This window comes from Acomys minous, assembly GCF_964271855.1.
Source record: "Acomys minous genome assembly, chromosome: 5".
Classification (NCBI taxonomy): Eukaryota; Metazoa; Chordata; class Mammalia; order Rodentia; family Muridae; genus Acomys; species Acomys minous.
Genome location: NC_140494.1, coordinates 9294240 through 9312885, shown reverse-complemented (window position 1 = coordinate 9312885; position 18646 = coordinate 9294240). Strand labels below are relative to the sequence as shown.

General features: G+C 45.8%; 1 protein-coding gene across 5 annotated transcripts in view; it reads right to left on the bottom strand.

Annotated features, from left to right (window-relative positions):
* Positions 1-5385: 5385 nt before the first annotated feature.
* The window catches only part of GATA3 (GATA binding protein 3), a 29921-nt gene continuing 16660 nt past the window's right edge, over positions 5386-18646 (bottom strand). For 3 of the 5 annotated variants that reach the window (XM_084781246.1, XM_084781245.1, XM_084781247.1), the window contains exons 4-6: positions 16263-16408; positions 11344-11469; positions 5386-6658 (exon numbers count right to left, since the gene is read on the bottom strand). In XM_084781246.1, the coding sequence (XP_084637372.1) occupies positions 6374-6658; positions 11344-11469; positions 16263-16408 (557 nt within the window). In that variant the 3' untranslated portion in view covers positions 5386-6373. The remainder of the gene's footprint in view (positions 6659-11343; positions 11470-16262; positions 16409-18646) is intronic. The other 2 variants (XM_084781248.1, XM_084781249.1) reach the window with 2 other exon arrangements.

Sequence of the window (18646 nt, the reverse complement as noted above, 5' to 3'; positions counted from 1 at the left end):
CACATGCCATAGTGCATGAGTGCAGGTCAGAGGACAAGTTTTGGGAAGTTAACAGAGGTCCTGAGGTATTTGAAAGTGAATTCTATCACTAGCCTATGGGAAACATTGTTCCAAAGGAAGTTCCGTGGCTTTAAAAGCTTACTCAGGGGACTGCAGAGGTAACTTAGTGGCTAAGAGCGCCTGTTGCTCTTTCAGAGGACCCAAGTTCAGTTCCCAGCACCCATCTGGCAGCTCACAACCGTCTGTTATTCCAAGGGATCCAACACCCTCTTCTTATCGTTACTGCCACCAAGAATGTACATGGTGCGCACACATTAAAAAACAAAACTAACTAACAGACCAACAAACACTTCCTCAGCTGCAGCAAGGGAGCCCTGAAGAGATTCGCTGTGGTGAACAATGCTGTCAACTGAAAGATTTACACGGGTCAGATTACAGGCTTGTCTTTGATGGCCCTTTCCAGTTCAAATGGAGCTTTAGTGACCCTCAAAAAGCAACTTCTAGGAGGATCCCCGTGAATTCCTGGCCAGCCTGAGCTACAGAGCAAGGTCTGAAAATTAAAATGAAGCAACCTTGTACTCAAGCCTCCCCTCCCCCCCTTCACCCCCCCCTCCAGGAACAATTTATTCACAGAGGCATTTGAGGTCAATTGTCCTCCCCCAAAACTGCCTGCCCTTGGTCAGTTCAACAGCAAGAGTGACTGCTATTTCTTCTCCTTTTAAAATGTTTTAGGCCGCTCAAGGGATGTAGCTCAGGGGTGGGGTGCTTGCTTAGCATGGGGGGTGGGGTTGAGTGCAATCCCCAACAATAAGTAGTGTTTGAGGACTTGAGAGAGAGAGAGAGAGAGAGAGAGAGAGAGAGAGAGACAGAGACAGGAGAACAACTTTCATTTTCCTGTCAGTTTCTTGTGCCCCACCAGCTTCCTTCCCACCTTCACCCCCTCCCCCAAATAACCCAGATAAGCTGCTTTTTTTTGTGGCACTGTCTCTGTGGCTCCAACACCCTCAGACCAAGCCACAGAATCAGGTCCCCTTTTAGGGCCCGATGGCTTCGAATCCTTAGTCAGCACCTTGAGCTGTAAAACCCACATCCCAAAGCTGCTTCCTTGATAACACAATGTCCTTTCAGGTGTTGACACAACCTTTAGGCTCTTACTGTGGCCTGGGCCCCTCCCACAAGGCCAGGGAGATGGGTGTTTCCTGGGGCGTGGCTTCTGTTCCACTCCAGGCCTGTGGGTCAACAGGATGGGCGGGGTGAGGGGGGCCCACTCTCCAAATCCCCTCGCCAATGCTCAGCCTGACAAACCGTGCACACAGACATGACAGGGGATTGTAAAAATGCACCACAGACAATGTAGCTAATGTACCAGGGTCCCCTGCAAAGGAGCCAAGGGCCAGTCAGGAAGGGATGTGAGCAAGGCACCCGGAAAGGAACCGCTTTTGTGAGCATTGGTTTACTTCCTCTGTTTATCCCTTTCCTCAATGGGAAAAAGAGAGAGAAAGAGACAAGGAAAGAGAAAGGTTGGGTGCTGCTGGCTGTAGTCCGAGCAGAGCCCGTAAACCATTCAGGCAGGATCTCTTTACAGGATGGATGAGAGCATGTTGAGCCAGGCGGCCAAAATCAGCAGGGCAAGTGAGTCCCCGTGTATTCAGCTCCAGAGGGGCCTGGACACAGTTCGGAAAGAGCAGAGTCCAAAGACAGATGCTGACCCCTGTGAGGAACTGCCAGTCAGGCAATGCAGGTTAATGTATGTTCAATAAGATAGTGGGCAGCACCACTGACCGAGGGGCCACCAGAATCTCCTGGAATCTTCTGGATCCTGTCACCGCAGGATTTTCAAGTGCCGCTTTTCAAAATCCTGGGCTTTCCTAATAAAGAATTCTCAAAATAGTAGTGGGTCGATGATGTAGCACAGACAGTAGACTGCAGCCTTAGCTTGCATAAAGCCCAGAGCTTGAGACCCAGCATCACAGAAACCAAGTGGAGTAGCATTCGCCTGTAATGGCAGCACTTGAGAAGTAGAAATCTGAAGTTCACAGTCATCCTCCTCTACACAAGGAATTCCACAGCAGCCTGGGCTCCTGTCTCAACAAGAGGAGGGGGAAGGGAAGAGGGGAGGGAGGGAGGGGAGAAAGTGAAAAGCAGTCATGATGAAGAATAAGCTTTAAAGTGTGTGTGTGTGTGTGTGTGTGTGTGTGTGTGTGTGTATGTGTGAGCTGGGTGGTGGTGGCACACGCCTTTAATCCCAGCACTCGGGAGGCAGAGGCAGGTGGATCTCTGCAAGTTCGAGGCCAGCTTGGTCTACAAAGCAAGTCCAGGACCGCCAAGGCTACACAGAGACACCCTTTCTCAAAAAAAAAAAAAAAAAAAAAAAAAAGGAAGAAATGTGTATGGTGTATTTGTGTATTTGTGTATACACGCATGTGTATGTATATGTCTAAAGTCAGCCTCGGGGACCTACCTGTCCCCACCTCCCTAGCAGTGGGATGACAACCACAATGCCAACAACTTCAGGCTTTTGTGGTATTGGGGCTTAAACTAAATCCTCACGTTTACACAGCAAACAACTTCCTGAGCTATCTCTCCATCTCCTAAGCAACCATCTGTAAACCCTAGAGAACAAATCTCAGAAGCATCTGAGCATCCCCAGTTCTCTCACAACTGTCTGCTTAAGGACTAACCCAGAGGCCCGCCATGAACTTACCACAATCTGTGAAACTCATTTTGAAGGGGAATAACAAGGTTAAGGCCACAAAGTAAGAATGACGTTGCTAATGTCTTCATTTCTCTATTTCCTGGTATGATTTTCGTTCTTTTGTTCTCTCTCTCTCTCTCTCTCTCTCTCTCTTTTCTTCAGATTTTGAGGCAGTCTTACACTGTAACTCAGGCTGGCCTCTAACTAAAATACAGTCCACCTGCCTCAGCCTTCCTAAGTGCTAGGATTACGAGTGCAAGCCACCACACCTGGCTTATTTTCTCTTAACACCTTTTTTTTTTTAAGATGTTTTTTAAGCAGGTGGTGGTGGCACATACCTTTAACCCCAGCACTAGGGAAACAGAAGCAGGTGAATCTCCGTAAGTTCAAAGCCTGGTTTTGAACAAGGTCCAGGACAGCCAGGGCAACACAGAAAAACCCTGACAGGAGAGAGAGAGAGAGAGAGAGAGAGAGAGAGAGAGAGAGAGAGGGAGAGAGAGTCAGTTCCTACCTTCTACTGTGGGGGGGGGGGGGAAGGGAGGTGGTCTAGGAGGTCAAACCCAGGTCATCAGCCTTAGCAATAAGCATCTTTATGTGCTGAGCCATTTCATTCAAAAGATGGTTTTAAACGATATTCAACCTAAATACTCAATAGGTGGTTGTTGAATAAGTGACAAGTTTTTTGCTTTGTTTGTTTGTTTTACTTTCAGTTCTTTTGGTTTGGTTCTCTTTTTTTGTTTTTTTGTTGTTTTGTTTTGTTTTAAGATAGAGTCTCACTTTGTAGCCCAGGCTGCCTGAGAACTCACCTGGTAGCCCAGGCAGACCTCTAACTAAAGGCAACAGCGTATATGCCTCCCCAGTAAACATGGCTCCCCAGTGCTGTGCCTGGAGGCAAGAGCTGGCACCACCATCTTAAAGTGCGTCCTACACCAGGTGATATTTACTCCGTGGCCTTCCTAAGGAGGAGAGTTGGTTTTGTTCCGTTTTCTTCCCTGTGATCTTAGCCTTTGAAATGTTTTTAAAGAGCTAACTCAAGTCAGGTGTGCTGGCTCACACCTGCCACTCCAACAGCAGGGAGGTTGAGTCAGGAGGATTGCCCTGAGTACCTGGCCAACCCAATCTACAGTGTGAGGCCCTGTTAAAAGAAGAAAAAAAAAGGGGGGGGGGTGCTAATCCAATCTTTGTATCTTCTTCCCTTCTCCCAAGCTCCATATTATATTCCAATAATTCGTCAATGGCTGCGCTGATAGTTACTTGAAAAATGAGATCAAACAGATTGAAAACTGATCGAGGATACAATTTACTCAAAAACACTTCGGCAAGTATCTTGGTTCTTGTCTTGTTTTTCCAGATTAAACTCTCATGTTCTTCGGCTATGTCTTTCTCTTTTAATAGAGACACATTCCAAAGGAAATCTGAGCCATTATCATCCGGCTATAGAGATATTTTATAAGACTTTTGCACCATCTTCTAGAAGCAGCTTTGACAACTAAATCAAAGTACGGAACGCTATGAAGAAATGACAAAGAACCAGGAGGCAGCTGCCTTACCTACAGCAAAGCAAAGCTCATGCAGGCTGGTATTGGGACTTTTACCCCCCACCCCCTTACTCCTTCTCACTCCAGGAATGTCAAGAATTTGAATTCCTTGTTCTTAAGGTGAAAGGGCATTAACACAAATGGTCTTACGAAGACAAGTGGGGACTCCTGAGACCTGGACCAACCTGACAATAAAATCTCCCAGGTTCAGTATGACCCTCTTCCCTGCGTGCTTCAGAGGGGATTGGAGCCCATTATCAGACAGTTGGTCATCAATCGAGAGCCAACAAGATCTACGCTTGCATGCCAGTTCTCTTACTCTTTTATTTCAACATTCAGCTTGAGATTTAGATTTAAAATATGCGCTAAGAAAGCAGAGGCGGTTAACAGACTCTTAGGTGTGTGCCAGAGTTACACATTCTGTCAGCAGGGCAAAGGGGACACAGCAGGTTTCCAAAGGGTCATCTCATGTTGCGCAGACATCCTGGCCACCCCTCCAACAGCAGCAAAGTCATCCCGGAATGAACTGAGGAGCTCCTGGCTGGCTTGCAGTGTCAGAGGGGTCCACACCTGGACACCTCAGCCCCACTCTTCCTTTAAGATTGTCTTCCGGGAGGTACCCAAGGAAAGCAGGCAGCTCACAGGAGGACCCCAGAAGCTGTGCCTGCCCAGGCATAGATTTCTCTAAACAACAGTAGAACTCACAATTCTCCCATTCGAGGATTCACATGGTCTCCCGCTTAATAACTAACATATTTGTTTGAGAATGCTTAAAAAGAAAACAACTCTGAAATTAGCTAGTGCTACCAAATTCTATAAGAGCTTGGCCATCACTTTGATACAGTGTTGCTTTGTTGTTTTAAAATATTTTAACTTTATTATTTTTATAGTATTATTCCAACAGACTGTTTAAAAGGCAGTGATCACTAATACAGACACACAGGGCTAACAGTCAGCCAGGTTGCTCTCAGGACAAGGCCTGTCAGTGGCCAGGTTGCTGACATGCACGTTGGTAGCTGGTATGCTGCTACCTTCATAGCTTAGGCTGCAAGTGACGAAAAAGACAGGTACCGCTGGCCCATAGAAGCTATTTAATAAATACCATCAAAAATAAAAGGAAAAATAAACCCTCCAGAGGACGTCCACCTTAAGTCAACTGAAAGCAAGCTAGTTTATTCAACCAAAAATCCAGAGAGAAGGAAAACATTAAAACCAAAAAAAAAAAAAAAAAAAAAAAAAAAAAAAGCAGTTCTTAACACTAGTAGTAAATAAATTTATACAACAATTCAGTCTGTATAATATGATGAAATAAATCTACATCTTTTTCTTATTTTGGTGCTTCTGAATTGTACATACAAACAACAATTACAGGGACTGATTCACAGAGGGTGTAGGCCAGACATGACATTCTCAAATCTTCATTGGCAATCGGTGAGATTTCACACTGATTGCCCAGATCTGAAATTTTCTTTGTAAAAGCTCACAGCCTGGAATAAATGATTTGCCTACAACCTTTTTTTTTTTTTCTTGGATTTTTTTCCTTTTCTTTCTTTTTTTTAATTTTTTTTCTTTTTTTTTTCTTTTTTTTTTCTCCTTTTTAAAATTTTTGGTTTTTTTATTTTTTTATTTTTTTTTTAAAGCATCAAACAACTAAAGGGAAACAAAACTGACAGTGTGCCCATTTGGACATCAGACTTAGTTTCTTCTGTATCTCCATACTTTATTTTCCCTATATTCCTTAAAATTCTTGGCGTCCTTCATGCCTTTCTTACAGCTATCCAGGTACAATAAAGTCTTCCTCAAATGTACAATATTTCTTACAATATAAGTTATATGCAATGTTCAGCAATATTTTTTTTTCACAGCACTAGAGACCCTGTTAAATAGGGAATATGAGTCTGAATGGCTTATTCACAAATGGGACCCGGATTCAGTGGTTGGAACACAGACACTACCCGGAGCTCCTTTTGGAAAAGAAGCAAACATTTTGCTCTCTGCCTTCAAAAAAACATAGATCTGTCGCTTTCGGGCTTCATGATACTGCTCCTGCAAAAAACGCAAGTAGAGGGGCCGTGGGGGGAGGGGGACTCTTTGCAGACTCGCAGACTCCATGGGCTTGTGGAGCAGGGCTCTCCCCTCTCTACCCCATGGCGGTGACCATGCTGGAAGGGTGGTGAGGTCCAAAGGAGAGGCCAGAGGGTGGGTGCATGGGCGTCGGTGTGGTCAGCATGTGGCTGGAGTGGCTGAACGGGGAGATGTGACTCAGCGACGACATGTGTCTGGACAGGGCGGCCGGGTTGAAGGAGCTGCTCTTGGGGAAGTCCTCCAGCGCGTCATGCACCTTTTTGCACTTTTTGGATTTGCTAGACATCTTCCGGTTTCGGGTCTGGATGCCTTCCTTCTTCATAGTCAGGGGTCTGTTAATCTAAACAAAGATCAATTTTTTTTTTTTACTTTTTTTTTGCTGCCTTTGAAATGTACAGGCTTTTTGCACAGTAGCACTTGCCCCAGGCCAGGGTTGTGTTTCTGTGTTGGTTGTCCCATCCTTATTCCCAGCTGCTCCTTCCTCTTTTCCAGGGTCTAGGGTCTAGGGTACAGGCCTTCTGACTCAGCTGCCACTGCTTCCAAAGTCCACAGGTCCCAAGCCCAAGTCAGCTAAGCCCAGCGCCATCTGAGTCAGGGAAGTTGGCATGTTCGGGGCCCACCTAGTATATGTCTGACAACTAAAACACAATAGCATGGCCTCCTCAAAACTTCCCTAAGATTTTTTTCATGAAGTTAGACTTTGAGGCACTTTCGGGGGCGGAGGGGGGGGGGGGGACAGGGGGGACGAGAACGACACAGGCCATTTTGTTTACTTGTTTGATGAATCTACACAGAGGCGGAGAGAGTCAAGCCTCCTGTGTTGAAATCTATCTTTCTGGGAAACTAGGTCTCCTGTCCCTCCCTGCGAGGTCTGGTTGCCACTCTTCCGCCTGGCTTTTTTTTTTTTTCCCCACAGCGTGATGTGCTGGAAAACCTTCCTTCGGAATGTGTGTGTTCTGAGACTTTTGCAGGGAGGAAGGTTCTAGGGATGGCAGCCAGGGCCTCACCCTGCTAGGAGCTACATGCACAGCCCAGAACCCTGTGCGAAAGCAGTGTGCTCTTTCAAACAGGAACCCTGTGCCCACATTACCCAACAGCAACCACGGTGGGGCTTGAAACCTGCCGCTTTCTCCCAGCCTGCCTCAACACTTGGAACTGCACAAGCAGCTAGTAACAGCCCAGAGACCCAAAGTCCTTTAGTGGCATGTGAGGATACTCATGGCCAAAACTAAAAACCAAGAACACATCAGATAAAGATGCAAAGCCTGCTTTGAAGATCGCTAGGAATCGTGGGCAAGACCCTCACTGATTTGGGGGGTGGAGGGGGTGGGGGAGGTGGGGGAGCGAGCGAGGGTGGGACAGAGAACTAGCCTTTGACACCTAAACATCCTTTTGGTTCATGGTTAAGCATCTTCCTAAGTGACCCAGGCAAGCAGTTGTAATCCTCCTGCCTCAGACAACAGAGTAGCTAAGATTATAGGTACATGCCATCATATGAGGTCTTTTTTTTTTTTTTTTTTTTTTGAGACAGCCTTTCTCCCTGTAGCCTTGGCTGTCCTAGAGTCTCTTTGTAGACCAGGCTAGACTCGAACTCACAGCAATCCACCAGCCTCTGCCTCCAAAATGCTGGGATTAAAGGTATGTGCCACCACCGCCTGGCCTAAGCATCCTTTTTAAATGCATATACTTTGGGGACCCAGAATCAAGGATGGGGCTTTACAAAGCTAATTGAGCTTCTCTTCAGAAAGAGCCAGGGAAGTCAATGTCACCAGCACATATCTGCTACAAAGAATCGACCGCATATGTGACCATGAGAATCTTGAGGAGAGGCAACCAGGGCCCAGTCCTGCCTTCCACCCTGAGGGTAAACAGCCCCAGACCCCGGGCTTCTCAAACGTGAATAAAGAGGCTGCTTTGGCTCCAGTATTCACTTCTCTGTTTCTGAGGCCAGAACTGACAGTTAAGGAAGAAAAGATCCAAAAAGCCAAGAAGGACCATGTTTCTGGCTGCAGGTAAGTACATGGCTTCCTGGTGCTTGCAGAGGTCACCCAAGAGGGGTACAGAGCCCCACATTGGGGCCTCAGACCTTATTTACCCCTGTGACAGGAAGACAGAGCGAGTAGGAGCAAAAGAGCCAAAGTTAGTGCCAGAAAAATGTCTCGGGGCTCCTTGTTCAGGTTGTCAGGGAGATAAAGACGCCGCCCACAGAGATGACAGGTATCCACTCCCACATCAGACCTTCCCTAAGATAATGTCTAGATACACCACTGTGTGCACCGGTCCCTAGGTGCACACAGCCAGATATCTAAATATAATATCTGGTTACACCAATAACTACACGGCCACAGATAGCTAGTCACAACACACCTAGATACGCTGATGCAGAGATAGGCAACCCTCTAAACACTCAGATAAGAGGAGAGAGGAGCCCGTGCCATACGTGTGCAGGCACGGCATGGGCAGAAGAAATCACACGCCAAGAAAATGGTCGCAGATTATTATCTTATTGTTAAATACGCCTAAGTTGCCTCCTTTGATGAATCTGCACTAAGCCAAAAGGCAGAAGAAGAAGGGGAAATGCACACGTGAGAAAGAGAAAATCCTCCTCTTCCCTCACCTTAGGCTTATAACAGTAGCATTTGGAGGCCAAAGCAGAGGAACTGCCAGGTCCAGGAAGTAATGAGAGAGGGATGAGGAACAGAAAAAGTCAATAGGTTAAGAGCGAGTGCGACTCGGTGCTATAGCATTTGTCTCACACACATAAAGCTCTGTGTTCTATGTCTGGTACCACGAGGGGAAGAAATCATTATCATTCAAAACTGTGCACACATGAATTTGTATGAGAAACCAGCTTCATCACAACTCATCACTACTATTCAACGAAGTTCTCGGTAGCTAGGTTCAGCCGTGAAGGTGGTAAAGAAATACACACACGCTACAGTCCGTGGAGACTGTGCTGCACTGTAAGGGTAGACTGTTTTTCCAAGTCTCCTGTCACCCCTGATGCTCTCCATGTCTGGGGAAGGTCTCTGGCACCCTGCAATCAGCCTTGACTTCGCTAGCTATGCTGCCTCGCACACGCTATGTATATGCTTTCCTAGCACAACTAAAATAGAGAGTCGCTGCCCTGTCCACATCGCAGGGCTTTCTGAGGCTCACATGTCATCCAGTAGAACAGACAATTCTTACAGAGTTGGAAATTGTAGCTCAGGCAACAACCATGTAGGCTATAGGGCTGCATGGAGAGGTAATACATGCCAATATCCCAATCCTACCAGATTTAAATCACAAATCTTTCTAACTGCTCTGCTCTTCCCCGTATTTGAAAGCAAGTGTACCATGGTCCCAAGGTGGGGTTGGGTGGGGAGAACAGCAGATCCTTAGGAAGTCTCTAGTTTCCTTATACTGGGCAATACAGAATGGGACCATGTCAACAGATGTGAGTTTAGACTCCCATGGAATCTCAGAAACATTATGAGAGAGAAAGAGAGAGAGAGAGAGCACACACACGCAAGCGTAAGCGCAAGGGGGGCGGGGCTTCCTCTTTAATTCCCAGGTATTCCTGGGGTAAAGTTAGTTACTGCCAGAATAGCCACAAGCAAAAGTTTCTGCTTCTTCCCCATTCCTCCCAGACTCTGCCAAAGGCAAGAAGACTTCAGGAGAATCAGGTAAAGTTGAGGAACATAAGAGAGGTGACACTCTCCCCGACATCCCTTGGGAATAACCATACATTTGAGGCCATCATCTGCTACATAGTGAGTTCAAAGCCAGCCTAGACAATATGAGACCCCATTTAAAAAAAAAAAAGGTGAGGATAGATCAGGCTAGACTCTGGTGATTGGTGGTTGTCATTTGCTCACGCTGTGTGGAAGGAGGAAGTAATCATTTCCCCACACACACACACCATTTCAGCCTCACTCTTTCCCTCCGCTGCTTACATGTGAAAACCCGTTGGGACAGAGACAGTCAATGAAATTTCAGCTCATGTTTGTCACACAGGGGATCACTTGAAGTTCACAGCATAGGGACAGCCATCAGTAACCAAATCTGTCTGTCCTATTTGCCTCAGAAATGGACAGCAGCACAACATTTCCCTTCCTCCTGCAAGGGAGGTGCTCCCCCCTACCCTCACCCCACCCCACCCCCACCTCCCACCACCCCAACCCCCACCCCACAAAAAGGAATATCAAAGCAGAATTGGTGATTTCTTGCTTTTTTTTGTTTTCTGGTATAGTGTCTCTTTATGTAGCCCTGGATGGGTGACAATTCCCTATGTAGGCCAGGCTGGCCCGGAACTGCCAATAGTCTACCTTCATCTGTCTTCCAAGCACTGGGATTAAAGGCCATGTGCCACCTGACCTGGCTTTAGAACTGATGATTTTTTTTTTCTGTTTTCCCCCTTAAAACCTATACAAGTCAACGATAGTTATCAGGTTTTAAGCTCACATAAAAGCTATCTAGAACGTGTTAAATCGGTAGGTAGCTGTATTCTTCTCCATTTTTGTTGTTCTTGTTGTTTTTGAGGCAGGACCTTGCTCTGTAGCCTTGGTTGACCCTGTTCTAGCTGTGCAGGCCCTGCTGGCCTACAACTCAGGGTAGTCATCCTGCCTTAGCTTTCTAAGTGCCAGGGCTGTGGTTATGCTATAGCCACGGGGAACCTGGTTCCCCCTCTATCTCTGACCCTTTCCATCTCAGCAAAGATATTTTCAGAACTACATTCTGCCACATGTAGCGACACTCATCTGTAGTCCTAGCACGCCGGAAGCTACAACAGGAGGCCCAGAAGGAGTTCAAGGCTAGCCCCATCTACATGTAGAGTTCAAAGCTAGCCCGGGGTATGTAAAACAGTTGTCTCAGAGAACCAAGAAACAAATAATAAACCCAATCTTACCGTGCTGGTTATCTGAACAAACTGCTTAGCTCCCAAGAGCATGACCCAGACCCATCAGAAATCCGGATGCTGCTTCAAAGTTCCGGTTAGGATCCCTCCCCACCCTCACCCCAGCTGGGCCCAGCTCCACTTACATTGTGAAGCTTGTAGTAGAGTCCACAGGCATTACAGACAGGGTCCCCGTTAGCGTTCCTCCTCCAGAGGGTGGTGGTGGTGGTCTGACAGTTCGCACAGGATGTCCCGGCTCTCCTGGCTGCCGACTGGAGACAGAAAGAGAGGATAAAATTGAAACAAATAGTAGATTCATTGGCAAAGCTACTGAGACAGGCTTGGATGGGGTGGGGGGAAGACATTGAAATCAAAACTAGCAAGTGGCCCACATGAAAGTCATAAAGATGCCAGATCATCCTTGAGAAGAAAGATGCAGCCAATCCGGTGTCTAGGAGTCAGTTGGACCTCAGCAGGCAAATGCCAAACTTGCTGTCTCCCCGAACAGAACTGGAGAGAGGCAGGACACCAAGGCCATCTCCTCGGGAACGTTACCCGCTCCCTCCATCCCCATGAAGTGTACCACCAAGTTCATCTTTAAGAGTGACAACTTCCCATTAGCCAGGCTAATTTTGGTCCCAAGCTCCTACTCGGTCCCACTCGTCACTCGCAGGCCCGTAAGAGTTCTTTTACAAGAAATACAATCAAAACTCTTGCTCTCTACCTCGCTACTGGCTTCCAGGGACACTAAGAGCAAGAGAAAAGGAAGAAACCACTCATTATGTTGAATTAGCTGGCAGGGTGGTGGTACTTGCCTGGGATTCCTGAACTCTGAGGCTGAGGCAGGAGGATTACTGCCAGCTGGGGCTACATAGTGGAAGAGGGGAGTGAATGAGAATAGGGCTAAGCTAATACACATGTCCCGACAGCCTGATGAAATGCAGTCCTTTGTATGCTAAGCTAAAATAGTGAATTATATGTAGATGTATAAATACAGATATTCTAAAGACTATATCTCAAACACACACACATACACCATACACATGTACACACACACACACACACACACACACACACACACACACACACGCATACACATAAAATAAAAAGAAAATGGATCTGTTGCTTCCAAAAATACACCCCTCTTTCTCGTCCTAAAAAGAAAATGCTAACTCAAAAATGAGTCTGGACTTGGGAGGCAGAGGCAAGTGACTCTCTGTGAGTTCGAGGCAAGCCTGGTCCACAAAGCAAGTCCAGGACAGCAAAGGCTACACAGAAAGAAAAAAAAAAAAGTACTCTGGATTCTGAGCTCCAAATTAATTGTAAAGAAAAGAACAAAAGACAAAGCATCCAGTTGCATCAAGAAAGTTCTGAGCACTCAGGAGGCAGAGGCAGGCAGACCATTGTGAGTTCGAGGCCAGCCTGGTCCACAAAGTGAGTCCAGAACAGCCAGGGCTACACAGAGAGACTCTGTCTTAAACCACCCCCCCAAAAAATATTTATTGTAGGGAAGTTCTGGGATGGAAGATGAAGACTGGGCTCAGTGTAAGACCTGGACTGGCTTCACAGTGCACCCCAAAAGAAAGGCAAGTAGGAAGGAAGGAAGGAAGGAAGGAAGGAAGGAAGGAAGGGAGGGAGGGAGGGAGGGAGGAGAAAAAATAGAAGGCAAGAAGAAAAATAGATTCTGGTGTGATTTTAATAACATGAAACTAAGGACTACAGCACCCTCCCCTTATTCTCTACCAATAGTGCGTTGAGCACGAAGTCGCAGCAAAAGCTCAAAGGCCTGATTGGAAACCCATGGTGATTTTGAATTCAGCAGACATATTCCCTTCCTTTCAAAGCCCCTAGGTTGTCCCGCAGATCTGCTCCCATGGGCTTTGAACAGCCAAACACAAACTTTTTTTTTTAACTGATTCTTTTTGGGCTTGTAAGGAAGTGGAATTAAAAGCAGCCCCCCGCCCCCCCCCCCATCACTGTGAAGAGGCTGCTGCTTTCCTGCTATTTTGGAAATAAGTCAGTAAGACCCAAGAGTGCGGATGTTGGTTCTGGAGCCTTTGGCCACCTGCCCTTGTGAAATGTGATCATTTAATATGATTTCCCTCCTGTGCCCTCTGGAAGAAAGTTCTACTGAAAACCAACGCCTAATGGTTTGTGACAATTATGTTACACATGATTATTATCGCCTTCCGATGATATTTCAGAAGAAATAGAGAAAGCCCAACAGTGTCCACTCAGCATTCACCAGTTTTCCCAGGTCAATAATCTTGAATGTATAATGAAAATATATAAAGCCAACTGATCCAATGAGTGCTCTGAAGAAAGAATTATATATATATATATATATATATATATATATATATATATATATATATATATAATCCTTTGCAGTACATTGTAAATACCATATATACATACGCATGTGTATCAGATACGTCTCTGGTAAGACAGAGTTTGTGCAAACTTTCAGGATTGCACAGAACCACACTGCTGGGCTCAGTGACAGGACATCAATAAGTACTTAAACTAGGCAAGCCACTCAACCCTTTCTAGTTCTAAGACATATGAGAATTCTGGAATACTAGTAGGGGGGAAAGCTATAGATCTGGCCACTGGTCATCTCTTCTATGTCAGTGTTTGCTATGTATCTCATTGGAGAAGCTAGCTACATTATGGGCTGGCTGGTTATCAGTAGGTCTGAAAATATGCAAAACAAAACAAAACAAACTAGAAAGACAGAGCTGAAGTGAAGGGGCAGGCCATGTAAGAAAGCAGAAAATGTGGCTTAGGTGTTCTTAACACACATGAGCCTAGACTTCTATACCCCAGTACAACGGTAAAAAGAGAAAGGAAAAGAAAACAAAGGATTCCAGATGTTTGGAAGTAGAATACATCTAAACGGGGAGGGAGAAAAATCTGGTGTGATGGCTCAGCCGGCAAGCGGGATAATATGAGTTCAATCCCCAGCACTAACTCACATGATAGGAGAGCACCAATTCTTCCTGCAAGTTATCCTCTACACATACACACACACACACACACACACCGTAGCATGCACCACACATACACACACGATAGCATGCACTACACACTCATACACACAAATAAACGTTAAAAGAGAGGAACCTATGTGTCTCTGTGTAGCATATAAATTGTAAAGGAATTGAAAATAGCAATACCTCCCCCAGGAGGGGAGATGATTATGATAGGCAGCTTCCATTGTGACAGCCTACGAACACTAAAACTAAAAGCAATTATTACTCAAGTGTTCCACAGACTTCCTAGGAAAGGTGAGTGGAGGCAAACCCATATAAAACGGAAGTTGAGCCCTCCGCTGTGGTCTGTCTACAGACAGATAAATTCTCCTTCATCCATCAGAAAACTGACACTTTTCAGAACTTTTAAAACCTTTTTGTCTTTATTTTAAAATTAAAAACTGTAACTGTACTTCTTATTTCAACAAGAAGTTTTTGTTGTTGTTGGGTTTTGGGGGGTTTTTGTTTGTTTGTTTTTTTGGGGTTTTTTTTGTTGTTGTTGTTGTTTTGTTTTTTTGGGTTTTTGCTCTTTTTGTTTCTGGTGTTTTACTTAGGCTGGCTTCTGAGTGATTCAGGGCATTCTTTTGCGGTGTGATCACACTCATTCTGAACTAACACCTCCAGCCATTTTTTTTTTAATGCTTCTTGTTCTGATCCGTCTAAGCATCTTGATGTTTAAGTTGGGGAAGCTGAGCTGTTGTTTATGAGTTATCTCTAGCACTCAGATATCCGGCAGCTTTTTCCTAGGAAGTTGGCTTTGCACATAAGAGAAAGGGAGAAAAAAAAAAAAACTAAACTGCATGGGGTGGGGGGATTGAGACAGTTAGAGAAAAGGGCAAAGATCAGATAGAAGGAGGCCTAGAGATCTAAGATTGAAAAAAAAAAAAAATTAAAGTCACTTGGGCACTTCCAGCCCTGGAGAGCTTTCCTTTTTCTAGAGAGGATGTGAGAGGTGTTAAACTGTGCCGCTGCCTGACAGGGAAGACAAATAATGCTTTACAGGAGTGGCGGGGTCTCATCTGTTCAGTTTTTGCTCTATTTTCCCCCTAAGAATCTGCATGGGGAAATTCCTCCCCTGTGCTCAGTGAGTTCAGCATTTTGATCTTGCCTGTGGGTGGATGCCCCCTGCCAGCTCCTCTTATTGTCTCTGTTATATACACTCAACACTGTTCGATCCTGGCCAAGGTTCCAGAGACAAGTTTACAAACAAACGCCTCCTGTTTGCTTTCTTTATAAATGCTCAGTGGTTCCAGGTTGGATAATTATTCCTAATAATCAAAAAGCTCAAGAAAAAAAATAAATAAGCATGCGTGGTGGGAGCCAGAAACTATCACCCTTTGGACAGTGCTTCAAAGAAAATAAAGCTCAAGGCTAGCTGAGACCAACAGTCAAGACAGGGATCACCCACGTAAAATCCTCAATGCATCCGACCAAGAAGCAGAGAAACACGAAGAGCTGATTCTGAAATTCAGTTAATTCATTATCAATGCCATGGCCCAGGCTGGCTTCAAACTCAATACTTCAGACTGAGGGGGCCTTGAACTCCACCTGATCTTGTGGCTCAACCTCCTAAATTCTGGGCTTACAAACGTGCACTACCACACCGTTAAGCCCAATCAATCTTAGAGTGTTAATACCAGAGGTTCAACTACAGTCCTAGATCTGTAACTTCTTCCTCCGAGCCTTCTACTACTTCCAAAGTATGTTCTAAATGGTTACTAGGATATTTTATTCCCACACTATTTCTCTGTAACACAGCAACTATTGACACAGTTGTACTTAAAAGACAACAACAACAACAACAACAACAATAATAATAATAAGTTTTTTCAGGACCCAATTTGAAAAAATAAAAGGGGAGAAGAAAGGAATGAAGGGGTTGAGAGAGAGAAAAAGTGAAAACAAGGAAAAGGAAGAAAAACAAAGGAGAGAAAACTGTCCTGCCAATTTCCTGCAGAAATCCATCATTCCCAGAGACAGCACGAAAAACACAAAACGGTTACATGGGTTCAGTCCTTTCAAAAACTTACCAGCCTCCTCTTGGGCTTGATAAGGGGCCGGTTCTGTCCGTTCATTTTATGGTAGAGTCCGCAGGCATTGCAAAGATAGTGCCCGGTACCATCTCGCCGCCACAGTGGGGTAGAGGTTGCCCCGCAGTTCACACACTCCCTGCCTTCTGGAAACAAGATCACAGATAAGTCACTTATGGAAGGAAAGCATACAAAAAGGAAGTAACATTTAGCGTTATGACAGTGGGTCTCTGTGAAATCCCTCTGTGAGGAGAGAAAGGCACTTGTCGCCAAACCTGGATTCCGTCCTTGAAACCCGCATGGTGGTAGGAAAGAACCAACCTCCAGAAGTTGTGTTCCATCTTCCACATATGCTCATGTGTGCGTGTGTGTGTGTGCGCGCGCGCACATGCGCGCGCGCGCGCACACACACATACACACACACACACACACACACACACACACACACACACAATGAAATTAAAAGGGAAAATAAAACCAAAAACATTTCCAAGCACTTTGGGTAGGGGAAACAGTTCCACCTCACCTCCAAAGTGCTCCAAAGTTACGACCCTTTGTGTGTGACGTACATAACTATTCCCTGTTACAAACAGAGTGTGGGTGTGTAAAGTGTAGCTGAACCTTGATTTTGATATGTTCCACTTGGTGAGAAAGATAGAGCCCGAAGGAATAAAGAGGATGAATGAACCTGAGAACATTTCCCTAAGGACATGCTGAGTCCAGCACAGTCAGTGGCCAGCAAGGGTAACCCAGTTAGTCGTCAGGCCCTTCTATATATATTGACTCAATAATGAAGATTGGGAAAGGGAGAGAGGAAAGATTAATCAATGGCTAGGTAGATAAACAGATAATAGATGGATATATAGATTGGTAAATTGCCTGAATGACTTGAGTAGCTAGAACTTTTTTTTTTTTTTTACTTCCAATAAAACTGTAAATGCCCCTAGGTGCAAAGTCATCAATTAAGGCCCAGCAGGACTGATTCATCCCCTCACAGTCACGGCCTCCCCTTCAAAAGAGGCCAGCATTTCCCAGGTTATTGGAGGGTTTGAGGTTACACTCTGGCCCCAGCCTAGCCAGCCAAGGGCTGATAGGAGCAAACCAGGGCACAAGCCTTCAAGCAGGAGATCTGCAAGAGGGGAAAGCCAGGAGAGAAAAGGACAGGAGGCACAGGATGAATGCAGCTCACACAGATGGGGAGAAAGCAAGTCAGCCAAGGAGGGGAAGACATTGGCCCCCTCATCAGCTGAAATCAACTACAACTTCTCTTTTCCCAAGACCACAAATAAGCAAACAGAAAACCAGCCCCGCCAGGTGTGTCCATTCCCAGAACCAGGGATCCACTCCAGAAAGTTCCTCAGTACAAATGGGTCCTAGGAAGGAAAGTGCCTGAAGAGACTTCCTTGCAACTTCTGAATGGAGGAAAGATCCTTTCTAGAAGAATCTCTTCCACTTTGGGGAGTGTGGAGAAGTACTTCTAGAATGCATGGTTCCTCAAGCCAAGGAGGAAGCAGCTGAGAGCCCAGTGGACTACTGGAACAAGCAGCTCAACTCCAGGTGGTCCACACAGGGGTGGGGCAAGGTACTGAGAGGGAAACAGACAGGAGTAGAGGAGGTGATGGGAAACAGCCCTAAAGGTTTCTCTGAGGAGGCTAAAGCTATACAGAGCATTTGCTCCCAGCATGTACAAGGGGCTGGCCTTCATCCCCAACACTTAAAAGATGATGGAGCCCTTTGTCTGGAGAGGTTAATCAATGACAAACAAAGACAAGAAAGAGACTCCAGAAGATCCACTGGGAAGGCTGGCTTTCCAGAAGAGGAACAAAATCTACCCTGGTAGACAGAAGACCTGAGGATTTTTTGAAAGCCCCACATCAAACCTGAAGGGGGACCTAACTGTGGGCCTGTCACTTTCTCCAGGGACCATTCTAAAAAGTTATTGCCACAGTTCGGCTCTGACCCTTTCTAGCAAGTGGCCAGACAACCATGAAAAATATTACCACCTTCACCTTTCCCATACTCAGGGACCACGTGTAAACTTGCTTTTTCAAAAATGATTTAAGCAGAGAATGTATGTCTTCTCCCCCCCCCCCCCCTTCCAGATTACAAAAAGGCTCCTCAGCCTGGGTGTGCAGAGAACTCTCCCTTGGTGTCCTAGAGCCCCTGGGATATAAAACCTTACACATACAGCCAAGGGCACTTTCCTAGGGACTAGGTTAACTTTTGCTAGTTCCCCTCAAAGGTTCTGGGGTGCCTCATGCTCAGACAAACTTGCATGTTGGGTCAAACTCTGATGGGTATAGGCTGTGGATGTAGGGAAGCTGAAGGGATGAGTTGCTGAGGAGGTACCAGGGTTTGCAGCTTTGGCTTCCCAAATGTCTGCT